Source organism: Hypanus sabinus, chromosome 22 (genome assembly GCF_030144855.1).
Source record: "Hypanus sabinus isolate sHypSab1 chromosome 22, sHypSab1.hap1, whole genome shotgun sequence".
Lineage (NCBI taxonomy): Eukaryota > Metazoa > Chordata > Chondrichthyes > Myliobatiformes > Dasyatidae > Hypanus > Hypanus sabinus.
The window spans coordinates 60692684-60712489 of record NC_082727.1 but is presented as its reverse complement, the minus strand read 5'-3'; the positions used below and the strand labels follow the sequence as shown (position 1 = coordinate 60712489).

Genomic DNA, 19806 nt, shown 5'->3' with positions numbered 1-19806 from the left:
GTTTGTCAGGGGTTGCTAGGTAGGCATACCTTGAAGGGCTGGAAAGGCCTATTCCATGCTTTATCACTAAATAAATAAATAAACAAACAAACAAATTATAAGGGCATTGGCTAAATGAAGAGAGATGTGGAATATATAAGTGAACCTTCAGGAACTGTGTACATACATCTGCCGATGCCTCTGGACACATTTCAGTGATGTTCCTGGAATCATCGGGTGTTTCAGGTCTTTCAACATCATACACCCTTCTCCAGGTGACCCAGCCGGGGCTGATCAGACCCCAGCCTGTGTCCAGATGGCTAGCTACTCACAGGACTATTTATAATGACCAATTAACTTACTGACCAGCGGAGGAAACTGGAGCACCCAAGGAAAACTCATGCAGTGATGGGGAGAACGTACAAACTGCCAAAAGTTGGTGCCAGAATTGAACTCTGAACTCCACCTCCCCAAGCTGTAACCACGACACTGCCATGGTGCCCCTCTGCAGCAATGTTCCCTCTAATTTGTAATGACCAGCCTGCACAAAAATCTTGTGCCATGCAATTTTTTGCCCAGAGATAACAATGTGTACAACTGTGAAATATGCTTAACATGCCAACGAGGTGGAGGGTGACAACCTTTTGTGTGCAGTTTAAGTTCCTTTGTGATGTGTACACACACACACACACACACACACACACACACACACACACACACACACACACACACACACACACACACACACAACATTGCCCTACAGCAGATGAATCAGATAAGATTTTTGAAGAAAATCTGAGTGGCTAAATAGCTTTTGTTATTTACAGAATTCTTGAAAAGTCTGATCTTTAAGGAAGTTATGCATCACAGTGTGAGTGTTTAATGGCTCCAAAGATTCCATGAGACAGTTTATGATTGTCAAGGATTTACTGATGTAGGCCAGTATACTGTCATTGGAATGTGGCATAAGTGACTGAAAACATTCATGGAAGAATTGAGAACATCAGAGACAGTGGAGGGAGTGAAATCCGGGGATAACTTCAGCAGGAAAGAGAGTACTTGAGGTAACCACAGGAATCTAATCCGTAGGTCAGATGCAAGACAGAGTTAAAGCAAAGGCACAGTATTGGAGCATCTTAACCAACAACCAAATTAGTTTAATGCATCTAATATTGTACCAAGTACAATGTGTCAAAAGCATTGAACTAATTTGTTTATTATTTCTTTGCATTAAGTGTAATGCTAATGTTACATATTCAGGCAACAATAAACATACGAGTTAGGCAAGGGTTTATACAACAAATAACACGTTCATTAAACACTGTAAGCAAACCCCCCAAAAGTAAACAAACACTAACTTAACCGGAAACCAGCTGCTGTGCGACAGCTTAAACAGTTCTTAAAGCGATGTTGCAAAAACAGTTCTTTAAAGTACTATTGCCAAAAGTTCAAAATGTTCACAGTCCATTTAAAGGAGAGACTTTTTAAGATGATTTAAATTCTCTTTCACGTCATTTTGCTTCTATCCCCGAAGTCGAACTTTTCCCACGAAGAATTTACGAAACGTTACGGCTTAAAGGCACTGACCTTTCCTTTATCACACTGTCCTCAATCTTTTCTGCTATCCCGCAGAGATTAACACGAGAACAGTCAACAAATTCCTTCCGAATAAGGACCAAACAAGGTCGAATCCGCTTCACCGTTGAAAATCGATTCTCCTCGATCTTTAACTCCCGAACTCCGATCTTCACTCTCCACTGATTCTCAACTAGCAGTATTGTAAAGAAACTGCTGGCAATGACCTTTTAAACTTTAGGCATTAGATAAAACTTCATCCTTCAACTAAACTGCGTCATCACATTAAATCACGCAGTGGCATGAAGTCAACATGGCAAATCCAGCCACGAACTGCCCCTCCTCACAGGGAGGGGTCCTCCTTTTATACCCTGTAAAAAAAACCTGTCACATGATCTCTACTGGCGGGAAAATGACATCACTCCACCATCACAAGACCATTACCTCAAGTCCAGTATAGCTTCAACCCCAGTCACGTGACAAGGGTACCACTGTCATGTGTCACGAGTATGTAACACTAAAGATTAGAAAATATCTAAGTATCAACTATTAATTTTAACCATATAACCATATGACAAATACAGCACGGAAACAGGCCATCTCAACCCTTCTAGCCCGTCCCGAACGCTTACTCTCACCAAGTCCCACTGACCTGCACTCAGCCCATAACCCTCCATTCCTCTCCTGTCCATATACCTATACAATTTTTTTTTAAATGACAAAATCAAACCTGCCTCTACCACTTCTACTGGAAGCTCATCCCACACAGCTACCACTCTCTGAGTAAAGAAATTCCCCCTCGTGTTACCCCTAAACATTTGCCCCTTAACTCTCAACTCATGTCCTCTTGTTTGAATCTCCCCTACTCTCAGTGGAAAAAGCCTATCCACATCAACTCTATCTATCACCCTCATAATTTTAAATAATTCTATCAAGTCCCCCCTCAACCTTCTACGCTCCAAAGAATAAAGACCTAACTTGTTCAACCTTAAAGTTAATGTATGGAAGACATTTATAGTTTGCATCATAAAACTGAAATGATATTGTAGTGTGGGATGTGAGATCAGTGTATATGAATCTTATATGCAGAAGTGATCCACTGTGATTATCAGAACTTTCTGTGGATGCTTTAGACAAGGGGTCCTGATCTTTTTTATGCTGTAGACCCTTACCATTAACTGAGGGGTCCATGGACCCAGGTTGGGAACCCTTGGTTTAGACATATTAAGCACATCAATGTTGTCAAGCAAAATAAGAAACTGAATACACTAATATTTATAATTGTATATGTTTCCGGACAAAAATTTATGTGTGTGAATTCATATTGGCCAAAGGTATGATTGAATGTGTTTAAATGGGATGATGGTTTTTTTTATGGGAAGCAATGTAGTATAGTGTGATCATATTTTACGTATGAGTTTTGGACTTCAGTCGAGGGAACACACACCAGCCTTCATCAAGTGATCAACAGTGGAAAGGGTGAGCAATTTTAAGTTCCTGGTTGGCAACATCTCTGACAGTCTATCCTGGGCCCAACATATCAATGCAATACAAAGAAGGCATGCCGGTGGCTGTGTTTCATTAGAGATTTCAGGAAATCTGGTATGTCACCAATCAGACTCTCAAATTTCTACAGATGTACCATGGAGAGCATTATAACTGGCTGCATCATGGTCTGGTATATGGGTGTCACTGCACATGATCCAAATAAGCTGTAGAAAGTTGTAAACTCAGTCAGCTCCATCATGGGCACTTGCCTCCCCAGCATCCAGGACACCTTCAAAGAGCAATACCTCAAAAGATGCATCCATCATTAAGAACCCCCGTCATCCAGGACATGCCCTTCTCATTACTACCATCAGGAAGGAGGTACAGGAACCTGTACTAACACTCAGTGATTCAGGAACAGCTTCTCCCCCTCTGCCATCTGATTTCTGAATGGTCATTGTACCCACGAACACTGCCTCACTACGTTCTTTTCTCTTTTTGCACAACTTATTTAGTTCAACTTTTTTAATCTCTATACTTCATACTGTATTTTACAATTTTAATTATAATGAATTGTAATGTACTGTTGCCACATAACAACAAATTTCAGGACATATGAGAGTGATAATAAACCTGAGTCTGATTCAGACACTGTATTCTGTCCACTGGGAGTTGGGAGTTTAATTACCTTCAATAACGGATGCTTTTGATAGATCTGCCTTTTGTTAGTAAACAGCCAGAAAAAAAGCCAAGAGACACTGTAGGTGAAGCACATGTCAAACTTGGTGGCAGCTGATTTGTAACCAGTTAGGATTTTCTCTAATGTTAGCCGGACTGAGGGCCGGAGAGAGCAGCTGTGTTTTCAATGTATTCCAGATTAACTTTAAAGGGCAGAGGATCAGATTATAAATTGTACAGATGAAAAATATTTTCAGGTGTTTAGGGACTTTTGTTCTTTTGTTCTTATCATTCCACAATTTGTTGTGGTCATATAACAATAACTTCAGGTTTGTCAGAAATACAGTGTAATACAATGGTAAATATAATGGTAAGTAAATTCATATGTGACTTTAAGCAGAGATTATCCAAATAGTGATCTCAAAGATAAATCTTGTGGTTGGGCTGCGGTCTACATTTGCCCATTTTTTTCCCACTGAGCAAACATGCCATAGTATATCTTCTCTCTTCACAGTTACTGATGAACCTGGTGACCAACATTTCCAATTACAACTTTCCTTCTGCATCTTCTGTTTCTTTTTGTCTCCTGTCTGTTATGGGATGATTGAGTGAATTACCATTTTAACTAAACAGTCAATATCTAGCACAGGGATTCCCAACCTGGGATCCATGGACCCCTTGCTCAATGGTATTGGTCCATGGCATAGAAAAGGTTGGGAACCCTTGATCTAGCAGAGGGGTGACCAACATTTTACATTCCATGTGTCAATTCACGCACGAGTTCAGATGTGCCATAGAACTCTTTTACCCCCATTCAATTCTTGTAAAGATATGTTAATATGGACATATTTAACATTTTTACATGATATATTGATTTAATATAAAAATAAGATAAAAATTACTTACCTTAATGAGACTTTTGAGTCTATTTTGATTTTGCCAAGCTTTTAATGTTTGGAGTTAAATTAGTTACTGAGAGCAGCAGAGGATTCTTCAAATTTGCATCAGTCAATTGCGACCTCATTTTGTTTTTAATCAATTTCTTGGCTGAAAATGCTTGTTCACATCTGTACGTTGTTCCGAAATGACAGATATAACTCTGGGCAAATTTTCTTAGTTCTGATTGCCAGAAATTAATCATTGTCAGAAGCATTTGGGACTGAGGGAAGCTCATCAAATTTCATTTTCAATAATGAATTTGTTTTCAAGTCAATAAGTTCCAATTGTATGCTACTAGGCATCTTCATGATTTTTTGTTCACTAAGTGAAAGTGGATTTATAAATGCAAGTATGCGGTCTTCCCCTTTAGCAGAATCATGAAAACGACTTTCAAATGTCTCTTGCAATAACCTGATTTTTTCAATATATTTTGTAAAATTGTCATTATCTTCAGCACATTCACTCTGCTCTTTTAAGTGTGGAAACTGGCTCAAGTCCTCATTTTCTAACTGAGAGGTGAACAGTTTTAACTTCATCTTGAATGTATTGATATCATTTACTAAGCTAGGAAACAGTATGTTCTTGCTCTGGAGTTTCAAATTTAGATCATTGAGATGGCTGGTAACATCAACTAAAAATGCTAAATCAAATAGCCAATTGTTATCACGTAAAAGGGCTCTTTCCTCAGGCAGCTCATTTTTCTCTTCTAGACAATTATGAACAGTAGCTTTCAGTTTCCAAAATCTACTCAGAACCTGTCCTCTAGAAAGCCGGTGCACCTCGCAATGAAGGACGAGATCGCCATATTCCAAATCTAACATTTCACAATATTCGCTGAATTCTCATCTGTTTAACCCTCTTGCACTAATTTTATTCACGCATTTCACAACCAGTAACATAACATGCTGCAAATTTAAAGTTTTTCCACACAGTGACTCTTGTTGTATAATGCAGTGATATTTTAGTAGGGGACGAACTAAAAGGTTTTCAAGCAAAGTTGTAGTCCCAGCGGCTTTACCTATCATTGACGGCGCTCCGTCAGTACAAACACTGATGAGTTGACTGGAATCTAGTTGTAGATTTTCTAGACATGATTTTACTTTGTCAAATATGTCAGATCTTGTTGTTTTTCCATGAAGCGACTCAAGACCGATAAGTTCTTCAAAAGCACTAAAATTATCATCAATTCCTCTTATAAAAATGCTTAACTGGGCTACATCACATATGTCAGCAGATTCGTCCAAAGCTAAAGAAAAGAAAGTACAAGCATGGACAAGGTCTTTCAGTTGCTCTGATACATCATGACAGAGTTGTTTGGTGCATCTCGTAACTGTTTGCTTACTTTGTCTACTTTCCTTTTGATATTTTTATCACCAAGACATCTTGCAAATATTTGGAGACAAGGCTTAACAATTTCTTCTCCATCAGAGAAAGACTTTCATTTTTTGGCCTACGCTAAAGCAATTTCGTTGGGCGCTTCTGTCATCACCAAACTTCCACAACTTCTTTTAACAAATATATTTTGTCTTCTTTTGATTTCTTCCTTTTTCTTAATCTCATATTCTTTCCATAACTCAAACCCAAGCACTAGCTTCAGTTTTCCTTCTATTTCGGTCTGATGTTGTGTCTTATAGTGTCTATTAAGATCATGTCTATTATGTGAGAAAGTGTTTTGACAAACAGTGCACAACGGTTTTCCTGACAGACCCGCTATAATTAAGAACTAATTTTTCCACTGTTCATTGAATTCACGCTTACGATCACTTTCTGCTTTTGCTCATTTTCTTTTGCACTGTGATGGGTAACTGAATGTAAAAACAAGTCTTAATTTTCGAAAAGGTACAAAACTGAGGTTGAACAAAGCACAACTCGGTAGCGCACGAGTGTCAGTTGTAAACTGACTGGCAAAAACCTGCGACGCACCGCTGGTGCAGACGCCTGGCACCTCAGGATCAAACAAGCATCAAACGTGTATTGAACGGTTATGGAACGACTGCAGTACCGAAGTTCTTCTTTCCTAGTTTGACTCATTGAACATTTTTTTTAATTTGAAAGAGAATAATATGAATGAAGATAACATTCACCAAAGGATGTGCACAAAATAATAAAATTGCTAAAAATAATTGCTAAGTTTTAGATTTATTCTCAGTAAAACCCATTTTTAGCTCTAAGTGACTTGAATTCCTGTTACAGATTTTATTTTCTACAAATCGGTTTTTGGTTAATACTTTTTGCATGAGAAGGCTTACTTTTTAATTATTATCACCGGGGTGCAATGCGCCACTTCTAATCATCCAATGTGCCACAGGTTGGCCATCACTGATCTAGCACATCCATGGTAATAGGGAATCTTGGAGAATTCAAGTAAACCCAGTGTAATTCAGCATTTACTGATTTGTCTACTTTGTACTGCAGGTAGCAGAGAGAGAGCCATTCCCTTTGGGCAGAGCTGATCCTGTTGAAGGACACTATGAGGAGGCTGAACCGTATGACACTGTTAATATTGGTATGTCTCAGCAAAATATTCAACGTCCATTTTGTTCCATTGAAACCCTGCTACTTTCTGGCCATGAACCTATACGTTATTAACCCTTTTCATCTTAAAAGTATTTAGCAACAGCTTTAGTTATTGTATTTATTTGGATACAACATTTAATAGGCACCTTGGCCCTTTGAGCCATGCTGCCCAGCAATCCCAGGAATTAATCCTAACCTAGGATTTACCTAATCACAGGACAATTTCCAGTGACCAATTAACCTACCAACTGATACATCTTTGGACCATGAGAGGAAATCCAAGCAGTCATGGGGAGAATGAAACCCCAGGCAGGGGCAGGAATTGAACCCCGGTCGCTGGTACTATAAACCGCTGTGTTAACCACTATGCTACCATGTAGCTGTAGAATTTAGTCTATTTACTAACTATGAACTAAAGAATTTCTTATCAAAACCTGAAAGTTAATTTACCCTATTAGGGATAACTGCATGGCCCTTTGAATTCAGTGTAACACGCATAATTTGTTGGGCCGGGATCTGAAAGATGTGGCACATGGCTGGATCCTTGCTGCCTTTGTTTAGAATAGAACAATTCCCCGTTGATAAGCAGTGGGAGGAGGGGGCCAGGGGATGAAGTTGTGGGAAGGACTGCTAGTGCCAGATGAGCAACAGTCAAATCAGGGACCTGCCATCAAATGGGAGATTTGGGGCAAATTTTAGGCCTGAGGCAGGATTGTGGCTTCAACCACAAGTGGGAAAGTAGAATTACCTTGTTTTAAGATATTTTCTAGAACCTCATCTGGGGAGGGAGAGCTTATTGAAATCTGTCAGATACTTAAAGGCCTGGATAGAGTGGAGGTGAAGAGGAATTTTTCATGAATAGGAGAGTCTGGGATCAGAGGGCACAGCCTCAGAATAAAAGCAAGTACTTTAAAAATTGAAAAGAGGAGGCATCTTTCTGATCTGGAAAGCAATGAATCTGTAGAATTCATTCTCACAGAATGCTGTCAATGCCAAGTTAAGGCAGAGGTTGACAAGTTCTTAATTAATAAGGATGTTATGAAGTGAAAGCAGGAGAATGGGGATGAAACAAACCCATGATTGAATTGTGGGACAGACTCATGAGCCAAATGGCTTAATTCTGCTGTAGTCATGAGTGCTCTGCAATTTACAGGTGAAGCAGGGGCCAGCCCTTATGTAACCACAGAGTCAGTAGCCACGTGTGAGAACATGTTAGAATAGGATCTCTCCCCTGGAACCTTTTAGCCTCTTAACATCTGGCAACCCACTTGCAATGCAATTTGGTAACCACTTACATGGTTAGGAGAGAAGTCAGTTCACAATTTCTCTCTATCATTCTCAAGTACCTTTGTTTTCAAGACTTGTTCACTGGTGTGTATTAATCAACCTGATGTTGTCTGTATTATAAATATGAAGTTGAAGCCAGCAGAATAGGTTTGGTTAATTAAACTATTGACACAACTAAAGGATGAATTAAATGTGTAAAATGTATTAATCTTGTAGACAAGGGGATGTTGGGAAAGATCTCTCCAACCAATACCCAGTACCCTTCCAGAAGTGTTAAACATCATGAGGCATAGGGAACAGTGCACTTCTAAGCAGTGTCATTGCCTGTTAAAAGGGCTAACCCAAAAATGAAGTTATACTGGCTTCTATCTTTCAAACCAAATGAAGGGTCTTGACCTGAAGCATTGACAGTCCATCTCTTTCCAAAGATGTTGCCTGACCTGCTATGCTTGTCCAGTGTTCAACATGTCATGCTATGCTTGCTGTCACAATATGCGGAGGAAAGACAAACTCTGATGTAAAGGCGGTAACTAGAGTTGATTCATAATAATTCCAAAAGAACATCTGTGGCTCAGCTGAGGGACACCACAAAAAGTAATATTCTCAAAAACTAGGACCCTGTAATTAATGCTAATTGGGCATTTGCTTAAGTAATACCGGTAACATGGGAGTGCCTAAGCCTATCAAGAAAAACTTAACAGGCTTAAATAGAAAGCATGAGGAGACTTGAGGAAAGTCACTTGAGGAAAACTCAAGGAACTCTGAACGATTAATGACTTTTATTAAACAACAATTAACCATTTCAGGTGCTCTAAAAACCTCAAAGCCCACCACTCTCCAGCGCCCCGCACAGACCTGAAAAGCTCATTACAGCAGAAGTAACTTTGTTAAAAATATCCTTGCTTTATTTACTACAGATGAGGCTGAAGCGGTTAGTAGCTCCTATGAATCCTATGATGAGGAAGAGAATACCAAAGGGAAATCAATGACCCATCAGTGGCCTTCTCCAGAAGCTTCCATTGAGCTGATGAAAGATGCCCGGATTTGTGCTTTCCTCTGGCGAAAGAAATGGCTGGGACAGTGGGCCAAACAACTGTGCGTCATCAAGGAATGCAAGCTTCTGGTAAATATGTAGTATAGATAATAGTGGCAAAGTATTGTTGTTTGATATATCAAAGACATTTTAATATCAACATTCAAAATTACGTGGCAACTCCAGCAATGAAATAAATCTTACTAAGAGGGAAAATGGAACTTCAGTTATTAATAAAAAAATCTGTTGCTTGTTATGGGGAATAACAATTTCATGCCACGTTTCTCTTATTAACTTGTTTAACTGAGTTAACGTTTCTGCTAAGAATGACCCCTAGTTCAGTGATAAGACTCGGGACTATCGAACAGTAAGCTCTCTAAGTCTGAGCATCATTCAGAATCTGAATCAGAATCAAGTTTAATATCACCAGCGTATGTCATGAAATTTATTAACAGTGGCAGCAGTACAATGCAGTACATAATAATAGAAAAAAACTATGAATTACAATTAGTGTGTGTTTATATAATAGTTAAATAAGTAGGGCAAAAGCAGAAATAAAAAACTAGTGAGGTAGTGTACATGGGTTCAATGTTCAGTGTCCATTCAGAAATCGTATGGTGGAGGGAAAGAAGCTGTTGCTGAATTACTGTGTGCGCTGTCGGGCTTCTATACTTCCTTCCTGACACTAACAATGAGAAGGGGACATATCCTGGGTGGTGGAGGTCCTTAATGATGGACACTGCCTTTTTGAGGCACCGCTCCTTGAACATGTCTTGGATACTACCGAGGCCAGTGTCCACGATGGAGCTGACTTAGTTTACAACTCAATGCAGCTTACTTCCATCCTGTGTAGTAGGCCACCATACCAGACAGTGATGCAGCCAGGTAGAATGCTCTCTGTCTGTAGAAGCTTTTGAGTGTTTTAGGTGACATACCAAATCTTCTCAAACTCCTAATAAAATATAACCACTGTCTTATCTTCTTTATAGCTGCGTCGGTATGTTGGGACCAGGTTAAATGCTCAGAGATATTGATACCCAGGAACTTGAAATTGCTCACTCCCTCCACGTCTGATCCCTCTATGAAGACTGGTGTGTGTTCCCTCATCCTGAAGTCCACAATGAGCTCTTTGGACTTACTGATATTGAGTGCAAGGTTGTTGCTGCAACACTACACATTTAGCAGGTATATCTCACTCCTGTACACCCTCTTGTTTCCATCTCTCCATCTGAGATCCTGCTAACAATGGTTGTATCATCATCAAATTTATAGATGGCATTTAAGCTGTGCCGAGCCACGGGTCATGGGTGTAGAGAGAGTAGAGCAGTGGGATAAGCACACATCACTGAAATACGGCAGCTGTTGATTGTCGGCAAGGAGGAGATAGTATTACCAGTCCACACAGATGATGGTCTTCCAGTTAGGAAGTTGAGGATCCAGGTGCAGAGGGAGGTACAGAGACCCAGGTTCTGTAGCTTTTCAATCAGGACTGTAGGAATGAGTTATAGAATTCCAGAGAACTCTGGAAGTTTTCTGGCTTCAGATGTTAGGTTGACCAAAAGAATAGTCCCATCTGCTTCAAAAAGGCACCAATTATACCAGTGCCTAAGAAGAGTCATGTGAGCTGCCTTAATGACTATCACTCAGTAGCACTCACATCTACGGTGATGAAATGCTTTGAGAGGTTGGTCATAGCTAGAATGAACTCCTGTCTCAGGAATTACCTGGACCCACTACAATTTCCCTATCACCACTATAGGTCTACAGCAGACACAATCTTAATGGTTCTTCACATGGACAATACAAACACCTATGTCAGCATGCTGTTTGTTGACTATAGCTTAGTGTTTAACACCATCATTTCCACAGTCCAGATTGAGAAGCTACAGAACCTGAGCCTATGTACCTCCCGCAATTGGATCTTTGACTTCTTAACTGGAAGATCACAATCTGTGCAGATTGGTAATAATATCTCCTCCTCACTGACGATCAACACTGGCACATCGCAGGGGTGTATGCTTAGACCACTGCTCTACTCCCTTTATAACCATGACTGTGTGACACGGTATAGCTCAATTTACTGATTACTAAGTTTGCTGATGTTACAACCATTGTTGGTAGAATCTGAGATGGAGAGGGGAACAAGATATACCAGCTAGTTGAGTGGTGTCACAGCAACAACCTTGCACTCAATGTCAGTAATATGAAAGTACTGATTGTGGACTTCAGGAAGGGTAAGGTGAGAGAACATGAGCCAATCCTCATAGTGAGATCAGAGATGGAGAGAATGAGCAATTTCAAATTCCTGGTTGCTAATATATCCGAGGACGTAACCTGGTCCCAACATATCGATGCAGCTATAAAGAAGGCAAGGCAGTGGCTACACTTCACTAGGAGTTTGAAGAGATTTGGTTTGTCACCTAAGACACTCGTAAAACTTCCATAGGTGTAGCATGGCGAACCTTCTGACAGGCTGCATCACTGCCTGGTATTGGGGGTGGGGATGGGGGCGGCTACTACACAGGATCAAAGGAATATACAGAAAGTTGCAAAATTAATCAGCTCCATCTTAAGTATTAGCCTCCGTAGTATCCAAGGCATCTTCAAGGAGTGGTGATTCAGGAACAGCTTCTTCCCCTCTGCCATCAGTTTTCTGAATGGACGTTGAACCCATGAACACTAACTCACTTTTTTATATATATTATTTCTGTTTTGCACTTTTTAAAATCTATTTAATATACATACAGATTTATATTTACTGTAATTGATCTACTTGTTTATTTTTTTCTTTCTATATTATCGTGTATTACAAACTGCTGCTGCTAAGTTAACAAATTTTACAACACATGCTGGTGATAATAAACCTGATTCTGATGTCATTTTGTGAAATCACACAAACAAGGAATTTCAAATTCCATTGTACCCCAGTGTATAAAATACCATAAGACATAGGAGCAGAATTAGGCCATTTGGCCCATCAAATCTGCTCCCCATTTGATCATGGCTGATTCATTTCCCTCTCAACGCCATTCTCCTGCCTTTTCCCTATAACCTTTCACGCCTTAACTTATCAAAAATCTATCAACCACCATCTAAAATACACCCAATGACCTGGCCTCCTCAGCTGCCTGTGGCAAAGAATTCCACAGACTCACCACCCTTTGGCTAAAGAATTTCCTCCTCATCTCTGTTCTAAAAAGACATCCCTCCAAGTTGAGGTTGTGCCTGTTTATATAACAATAAACAGAATGTGAATGGGAAAGGCATTACTTGCTGGAGATTCATTAGGTAGTGCCACATTACACTTATGATGGGATTTTCTGCCTGTGAAGTAGTGACGTTGTGGTTGCTTCATGTGCTTTTAGCCATGGAAGAGAATGGTGCTTCTGCTAACATAAGAATGCATGAAGTATTCTAATCAGTGATTTCCCAATTATGTTCCATTCTTGTTTCCAAATACTCCTTGTTGTTTCTCTGAGGAAGCACTCATCATGGCACAGAACTTTGCACTCATAAGATTATTAAAGCATGATAATTATTGTAGGAGAAATACCATGCTTACCATTCAATGAAATGTAGGATGAATTGAATAGAACTTTATTGTCATTTCCCAAGACAATGAGATTGTGGTGCTACTCCAGTCCATGCAAAATGCATATTTACAATGCATGTGGTACAGCTTATTTTTTTTAAAAGATCTATATTTACGTGCAACAAGTGACTTCAATAGTCTATAACACCTAAAGGCCATAGAGCAAGCTGGGGTGTAGCATTATTCAGCTGACCGCAAACCTTGCACTGTGTTCTTTACAGAAGTTGAAATAAAAGGTGAAGGAGGGAATGGAATATTTAAAATTCTTAAATCTATCTTTTGCCAATGTTTGGAAGGTAATACAATACATTTGAGAACTTCTAGTTGAGAGTACCTTGAACTGGGATAATCCTTGTCAGTCAAATGTCCATCTAACTACATAGTCACATAATTTAACACAGTTGGATTGACGTTGTTGTACCAGCTAGAGGTAATAACGTTCAATTTCCTGCCCTGTACCCATATCTACTGAGATCCTTCATCAGGAGAGATCTACCATATCTGATTTGATTTTTTTGTAAAGGATGATTTTCATACCAATTATTAGGTCCGAAATCAGTGTTTATTTTTAATTGATCATGTTCCTTATGTATTATCCCCCTATCTTCCAGTGTTACAAAAGTTCAAAGGATCAGAATCCTCAGCTGGATGTCAGTCTGATTGGATGCAACATTGTATATAAAGAGAAACAAGTCAAAAAGAAAGAACATACCTTGAAGATCACGCCAGTCAATTCAGATGTAATCGTGCTGGGTCTCCAAAGCAAGGAACAGGCAGATCAGTGGTTAAAGGTGAGAAGATAATGATAGAGATGCATGTTCTATTGCAATTTTTACATTAACAGGAGTGACCCTTGAGTTGTAAAGAACAGGCCTCGGTAGACATAAAATACAGATGGAAAAACTCCAATAAACCCTAAAAAGTTGAATGTAGTCCCTGCTAAAAATCTGGTCCTGTTGAGAAAGGGGCCAGTAGGCTACCACAACAGCAGTAAACTTACCTTTTAAGTCTCGTAATCCATTGCCTTAGCATTGAATGAAGAGACTAATTAGCAATGAAGAAACATTGAGGAAATTGTGAACAGCAGTAATTTTTACAGGTGTAACCCCTTTCGCTGGACTCATTTGCAAACTCGGCTCATTAGCTGGCTCTGCTAACAGCCAAGTGACTCAGCGGTGAGAAGACCAGCTTTCATAAACAATACATGCCTAGGGTCGGTATGATTTGGGGTTCAAACAAACAGGAACGTCCTGATGTTCTGATTAAAGAAACCTCAATTTGAGCAAATGCTGTGTAAATACTGCCCATACATAATTGTTGGTTAGCGAGAAATAGCAGATCGTACAGTGCATAAAATTATAACGGAAGTATATTTACCGATGTCAGCTTTATCAGCAGTTAGTAGGGAAAAGCAAATAAAAGAAAATGAAGGGGTCCATGACAGTTAAACAAATCCAGTGTGCACATCACCGTTGGAGTTCGTCCCTTCCAAAACTGGGTATTCAGGGTTGTATTTCTTACTCACAGTCTCTGTGAAAACACCCGCCATATTTTCAAACTCCTCTCGAAGACCAAACTGGCTCTCTCTCTCTCGCCCTCAGGAATATTGATCTTCCTCCTTGGAGGCATTCATCTGCATAGAGCACTCTTTGCAATGGGAACTCCCCTTCCAATGACATTCTGTGGCATTTTCCTTCCTCTACTGCTCTGCAGTTCTCACCAAAAAATCCCCAAACCAGACTACTGTCTGTCACAAATCTCTCTCTGCTCTAACGTGGAGCAGAGAGCAAGAGTGTAAATCTGGTGGGTGCAAAGAATGTTGGGAATGGTGAGGGTGGAGGGGTGTGGGACAGGTGGCAGAGATGGAGTGCCAAGGGCAGTGGGGTGATGTGGGTGCAGACACAACCAGTCCTAAGATGCTGTCAAGGTCATTTGATTCCAAACAGCTGGTTGATTGGTCATTGCAGAATGCTCTCAGGTGTTTCCCGCTCCCTGCCCTCTCCCTTCCCCTTCCCATCTCAGTCCACAATAAGGACCCATATCAGAATCAGGTTTATCATCACTCACACACATCATGAAATCTGTTTATCTTTTTGTGGCAGCAGTACAGTGCAATACACAAAATTACTACAGTATAGTGCAAAATTCATAGGCAACCTATGTGTCTGCACAGTACTGTAGGTCATCCTCATAATGAAACTTATTCAGTGTGACCCAGGAGAAAGATAGTTTCAGGGCAGAATATACCTTTAGTACCTCATCCAAGTAATGATTATGTAGGAAAACTGATTGGCATTAGCTAAAATTATCCACACTGCAGTGCTCAGTAAAGTAACAACCTAATTTACATTTCTTCTGCAAACTATGTGCACCCACTTTTCATTATTTCCACAACGTTTCATTTGAAATACTTTTTTCAATAGGTCCCAAACACTTCAAATTAAGAGAAGAATATCATGTCAAGGAAGACTTAGTGATGGTCCCTGACTAGTGAGGGCGGCTGCAAATCCTAGGCTTGTATTCATTAATGCAGATGACAGCTCCCAGCATTGGTAAACCAGTGTACACTGCAGACGTTGCAATTCAGTGTAGTTTTTGTCAGCCATCATTCTTTGATCCATCCGATCAAAGTCCATCAGCCCTCTGAATGAGAAAAGCAAAGGAGAATCAATAATGAGAACTTACTCCAGAAAAAAGAAAACCATCAAAAAAGAACTTTGATGCCCCTCTTCTCATGGTACTGACATTTATTGGAAAAACTTTGTTTCCCAGTTTAAACCTTTCCCTGCTTGTTCATGCCTGGAATCCACTAACTGAAGAAAAATTTATTTTATTTATTGAGATACAGATATAGGTCCTTCCAGCCCTTCATGCTGCATCCCTCAGCATCTCCTGATTTAACCCTAGCCCAATCACAGGACAATTTACAATGACCAATTAATCTACCAAACCATACGTCTTTGGACTGTGGGAGGAAACGAATGTGGTCACAGGAGAACGTGCAGACTCCTTACAGGCAGTGGCAGGAAATGGTCTCATGTCACTGGTACTGTAAGCTATTCAGCTAACCACTATGCTAATGTGGTGCTCAAATGTTATACATAATTATCATGGTTTTCTAAATAATCATTTTAGCTTTAAATCATTTATTTATTTAGAGATAGAGAGTAAAACAGGTCCTTCCGGTTCTTCAAACCTATCCAATAAGAAATCATTGGGAAGCAAGAAAAAACTTTAAAATTTTAAGATGTTCTTTTAATCAAGGACTCTTCATCTAATACTCTAAATATTTATTACTTATTAATTATTATTTTTCTTTCTTTTTGTATTTACACAGTTTATTGTCTTTTGCACACAGGTTGTCCACCCTGTTGGTGTGGTCTTTCATTGATTCTATATGGCTATTAATATATTATGGATTTATAGAACATGCTCTGAAGAAAATAGATCTCAGGGTGGCATAGTCTCACCCACTGTAGGAGTGAGGAATGATTAACCTGAACCTAATTACGAGGCAATTTACAATGACCAATTAACCTAACCCGTATGTTAGGGGGAAATCAGAGCTCCTCGGGAAAAGCCACACATTCCATAGGGAGGACATACAGTATGGTGTTGGAATTGAACTCAGAACTCTGGCATGCCCTGAGCTGTAAAAGTGTCACACTAACCGCTGCACTACCATGGTGCCCAGTGACATGAAGACGAGTTGTGTCTTCAGTCATCAAAAGTTCTTTTCAAGTTAGATGCTCCTGTAGCTTTGGATTTTTGGCTTGTTTGGTTTTAACTGTGTAGCCATAGCAATGTGATCTCTGCCAGTATCCACCCGTCTCTTCAGCAGTGAGACTTGCCACTGTTTAGTTGCAGAAACATGTGCTGAAGTGTGAAGGAAGACAGGGGGTATGGTTACATTGGTCCCAACATTATTCCCTGAACATTCTGCTTTTTGTTTGACTGCATGGAGGAGTCCTTTGGAAGTGCTTTTGAGAATATGTTCTGTTAGTAGTAGGGATCTCACTTCAAATAGCTGCATAGACTTGCCTACTGTGAGAGTGAGGAATGGTATCAGCTCGAAACCCAATATATAGAATGGAGATACATTGGGGAAGAAGTTTTGATTTGGCCCCTAACAGCGGCTGCACTGTGGAAACCATATGATATAGGAACAGAATCAGGCCATTTGACCCAACAAGTCAGCTCCAACATGCCTATTTACTATCCCTCTCAGCCCCAGTCCTCTATTTTCTCCAAAAAACATTGAATACCCTGACTAATCAAGAACCTAATCTTTGCTTTAAATATTCTCACTGACTTGACCTCCACAGCCATCTATGGCAATGAATTCCATAGACTCATCACCATTTGGCTAAAGAAATTTCTCCTCATCTCTGTTCTAAAGGGATGTCTCTCCATTCTGAGGCTGTGCGCTCTGGTCTTAGACTCACCCACTATAGGAGATATCCTCTCCACATCCACGCTATTGGTGTCCTCTGGTCTTAGACTCACCCACCATAGGAAATATCCTCTCCACATCCACTCTATCTGTGTCCTCTGGTCCTAGACTCCCCCACTATAGGAAACATCCTCTCCACATCCACTCTATCTGTGTCCTCTGGTCCTAGACTCCCCCACTATAGGAAATATCCTCTCCACATCCACTCTATCTGTGCCCTCTGGTCTTAGACTCACCCACCATAGGAAATATCCTCTCCACATCCACGCTATCTAGCCCTTTCAATATTTGATAAGTTTCAATGAGATTCCCCCCCTCCCCCCCCACCTTTCACCTAAACTCCAGTGAGTACTGACCAGGGCTATCAAATACTCCTCATATGTTAACTCTTTCATTTCAGAATCATTCTTGAGGACTTCCTCTGGACCTTTTCCATTTCCTGTACATCTTTTCTTCGATAAGGAGTCCAAAACTGCTCACAATACTCCAAGTGCAGTCTGACCAATGCCTTATAAAAACTCAGCATTACATCTTTGCTTTTATATTCTAGATTCCTCTCAATATGAATGCTAACATTGCATTTGCCTTCCTTACCACCAACTCAATTGGAAGTTAACCTTGGGGGAATTCTGCACAAGGACTCCCAAGTCTCTCTGCACCTCTGATTTTTGAAATTTCTCACCATTTAGGAAATAGTCTATGCCTTTATTCCTCCTACCAAAATGCATAACCAAACAGTTCCTTACACTATATTCCATCTGCCTCTTCTTTGCCAATTCCCCCAGTCTCTACAAGTCATTCTGCAGACTCCCTGCTTCCTCAACATTACCTCCCTCACCATCCATCTTCATATCCTTGACAAACCTGGCCAGAAAACCATCAATCCAGGTCATTGACATATAATATCAAAAGAAGCTTCCTCAACCCCAAACCTTGTGAAAAGGCTCCCTTCATTCACACACTTTGCCCAGAAAGCTGATCTTCTATCCATGCTGGTATCTTTCCTGTTATACCGTGGGCTCTTATCTTCTAAGTAGCCTCATGTATGGCGCCTTGTTCAAGGCTTTTTGAAAATCCAACTACACAACATCAACCGATACTATCCTTGTTATTTCTTCAAAGAATTCCAACAGATATGTCAGGCAAGATTTCCCCTTAAGGAAACTATGCTGACGTTGGCCTATTTTATCACCCCAAGAAACACAATCCTTAATAATGGACTCTGATATATGCCCAACCACTGAAGTCATGCCAACTGGCCTATCATTTCCTTTCTTCTGCCTCCCGTCATTCTTAAAGAGTGGATTGACATTTACAATTTTCCAGTTGTCCAGAACCATTCCAGAATCTAGTGATATCATTATTAATGTTTCCACAATCTCTTCATCTACCTCTTTCAGAATCCTGAGGTGTAGATCAGCCAGTCCGGGTGATTTAACTACCTTCAGACCTTTTTATTCTAGATATCTGCATATATATATATATATATATATATATATAGATAGAGAGATAAATATCTGAAAAAAGCTAGGGTTTCCTCTTGGCAATCTTACCTTCATATTTCATTTTTTCTCTTATGGCTTTTTAGTTGCCTTCTGTTGTTCTGTAAAAGTCTTCCCATTATTTTTTGCCCTCTCTTTGACTTTTCTCGTCAGCCATGGTTGCCTCATCTTTCCTTCAGAATACATTGTGGTCTTTGGGATGTATCTATCCTGTGCACTCCGAATGGCCTCTGGAATCTCCAGGCATTGCTGTTTTGCCACCATCCTTACTACCGTCCCCTTCCTATCAATTTTGGCCAGCTCCTCTCTGTTGCCCCTGTAATTCCCTATATTTCACGTTAATACTTATACATCTGACTTTAGCTTCTCCCTCTCAAACTGCAGGGTGAATTGTGTCATATTATGATCACTGTCTCCTAAGGGTTCATTAACCTTAAGCTCTCTAATCAAATTCAGGTCATTCCACAACACCCATTCCAGAATTGCCTTTCACTGGTGGGCTCAAACACCAGCTCTCTAAAAAGCCAGGTCATAGGTATTCTATGAATTCCATCTCTTGGGATCTGGTGCCAACCTGATTTTGAATGTTGAAATCCTCCACGACTATTGTAACATTTCCCTTTTTACAAGCCTTTTCTATCTCCTCTTGTAATTTATGTCCCACATCATGAATTAATTATAAAGTAATACAGTCTTGTAGGAAAGGCAGTTCAATAATCACAGGCAGTTTTAATCAGTTTAGGCAGATCAAATTGGCAAGGGT

The 19806-nt window shown here is 40.0% G+C and overlaps 1 protein-coding gene across 5 annotated transcripts in view; it reads left to right on the top strand.

The window, feature by feature from the left end:
• The window catches only part of afap1l2 (actin filament associated protein 1-like 2), a 267324-nt gene that overhangs the window by 194862 nt on the left and 52656 nt on the right, over window positions 1-19806 (top strand). For all 5 annotated transcript variants that reach the window (XM_059947906.1, XM_059947907.1, XM_059947908.1 and 2 more), the window contains 3 exons: window positions 7075-7165; window positions 9381-9586; window positions 13700-13879. In XM_059947906.1, coding sequence (XP_059803889.1) covers window positions 7075-7165; window positions 9381-9586; window positions 13700-13879 — 477 coding nt within the window. The remainder of the gene's footprint in view (window positions 1-7074; window positions 7166-9380; window positions 9587-13699; window positions 13880-19806) is intronic.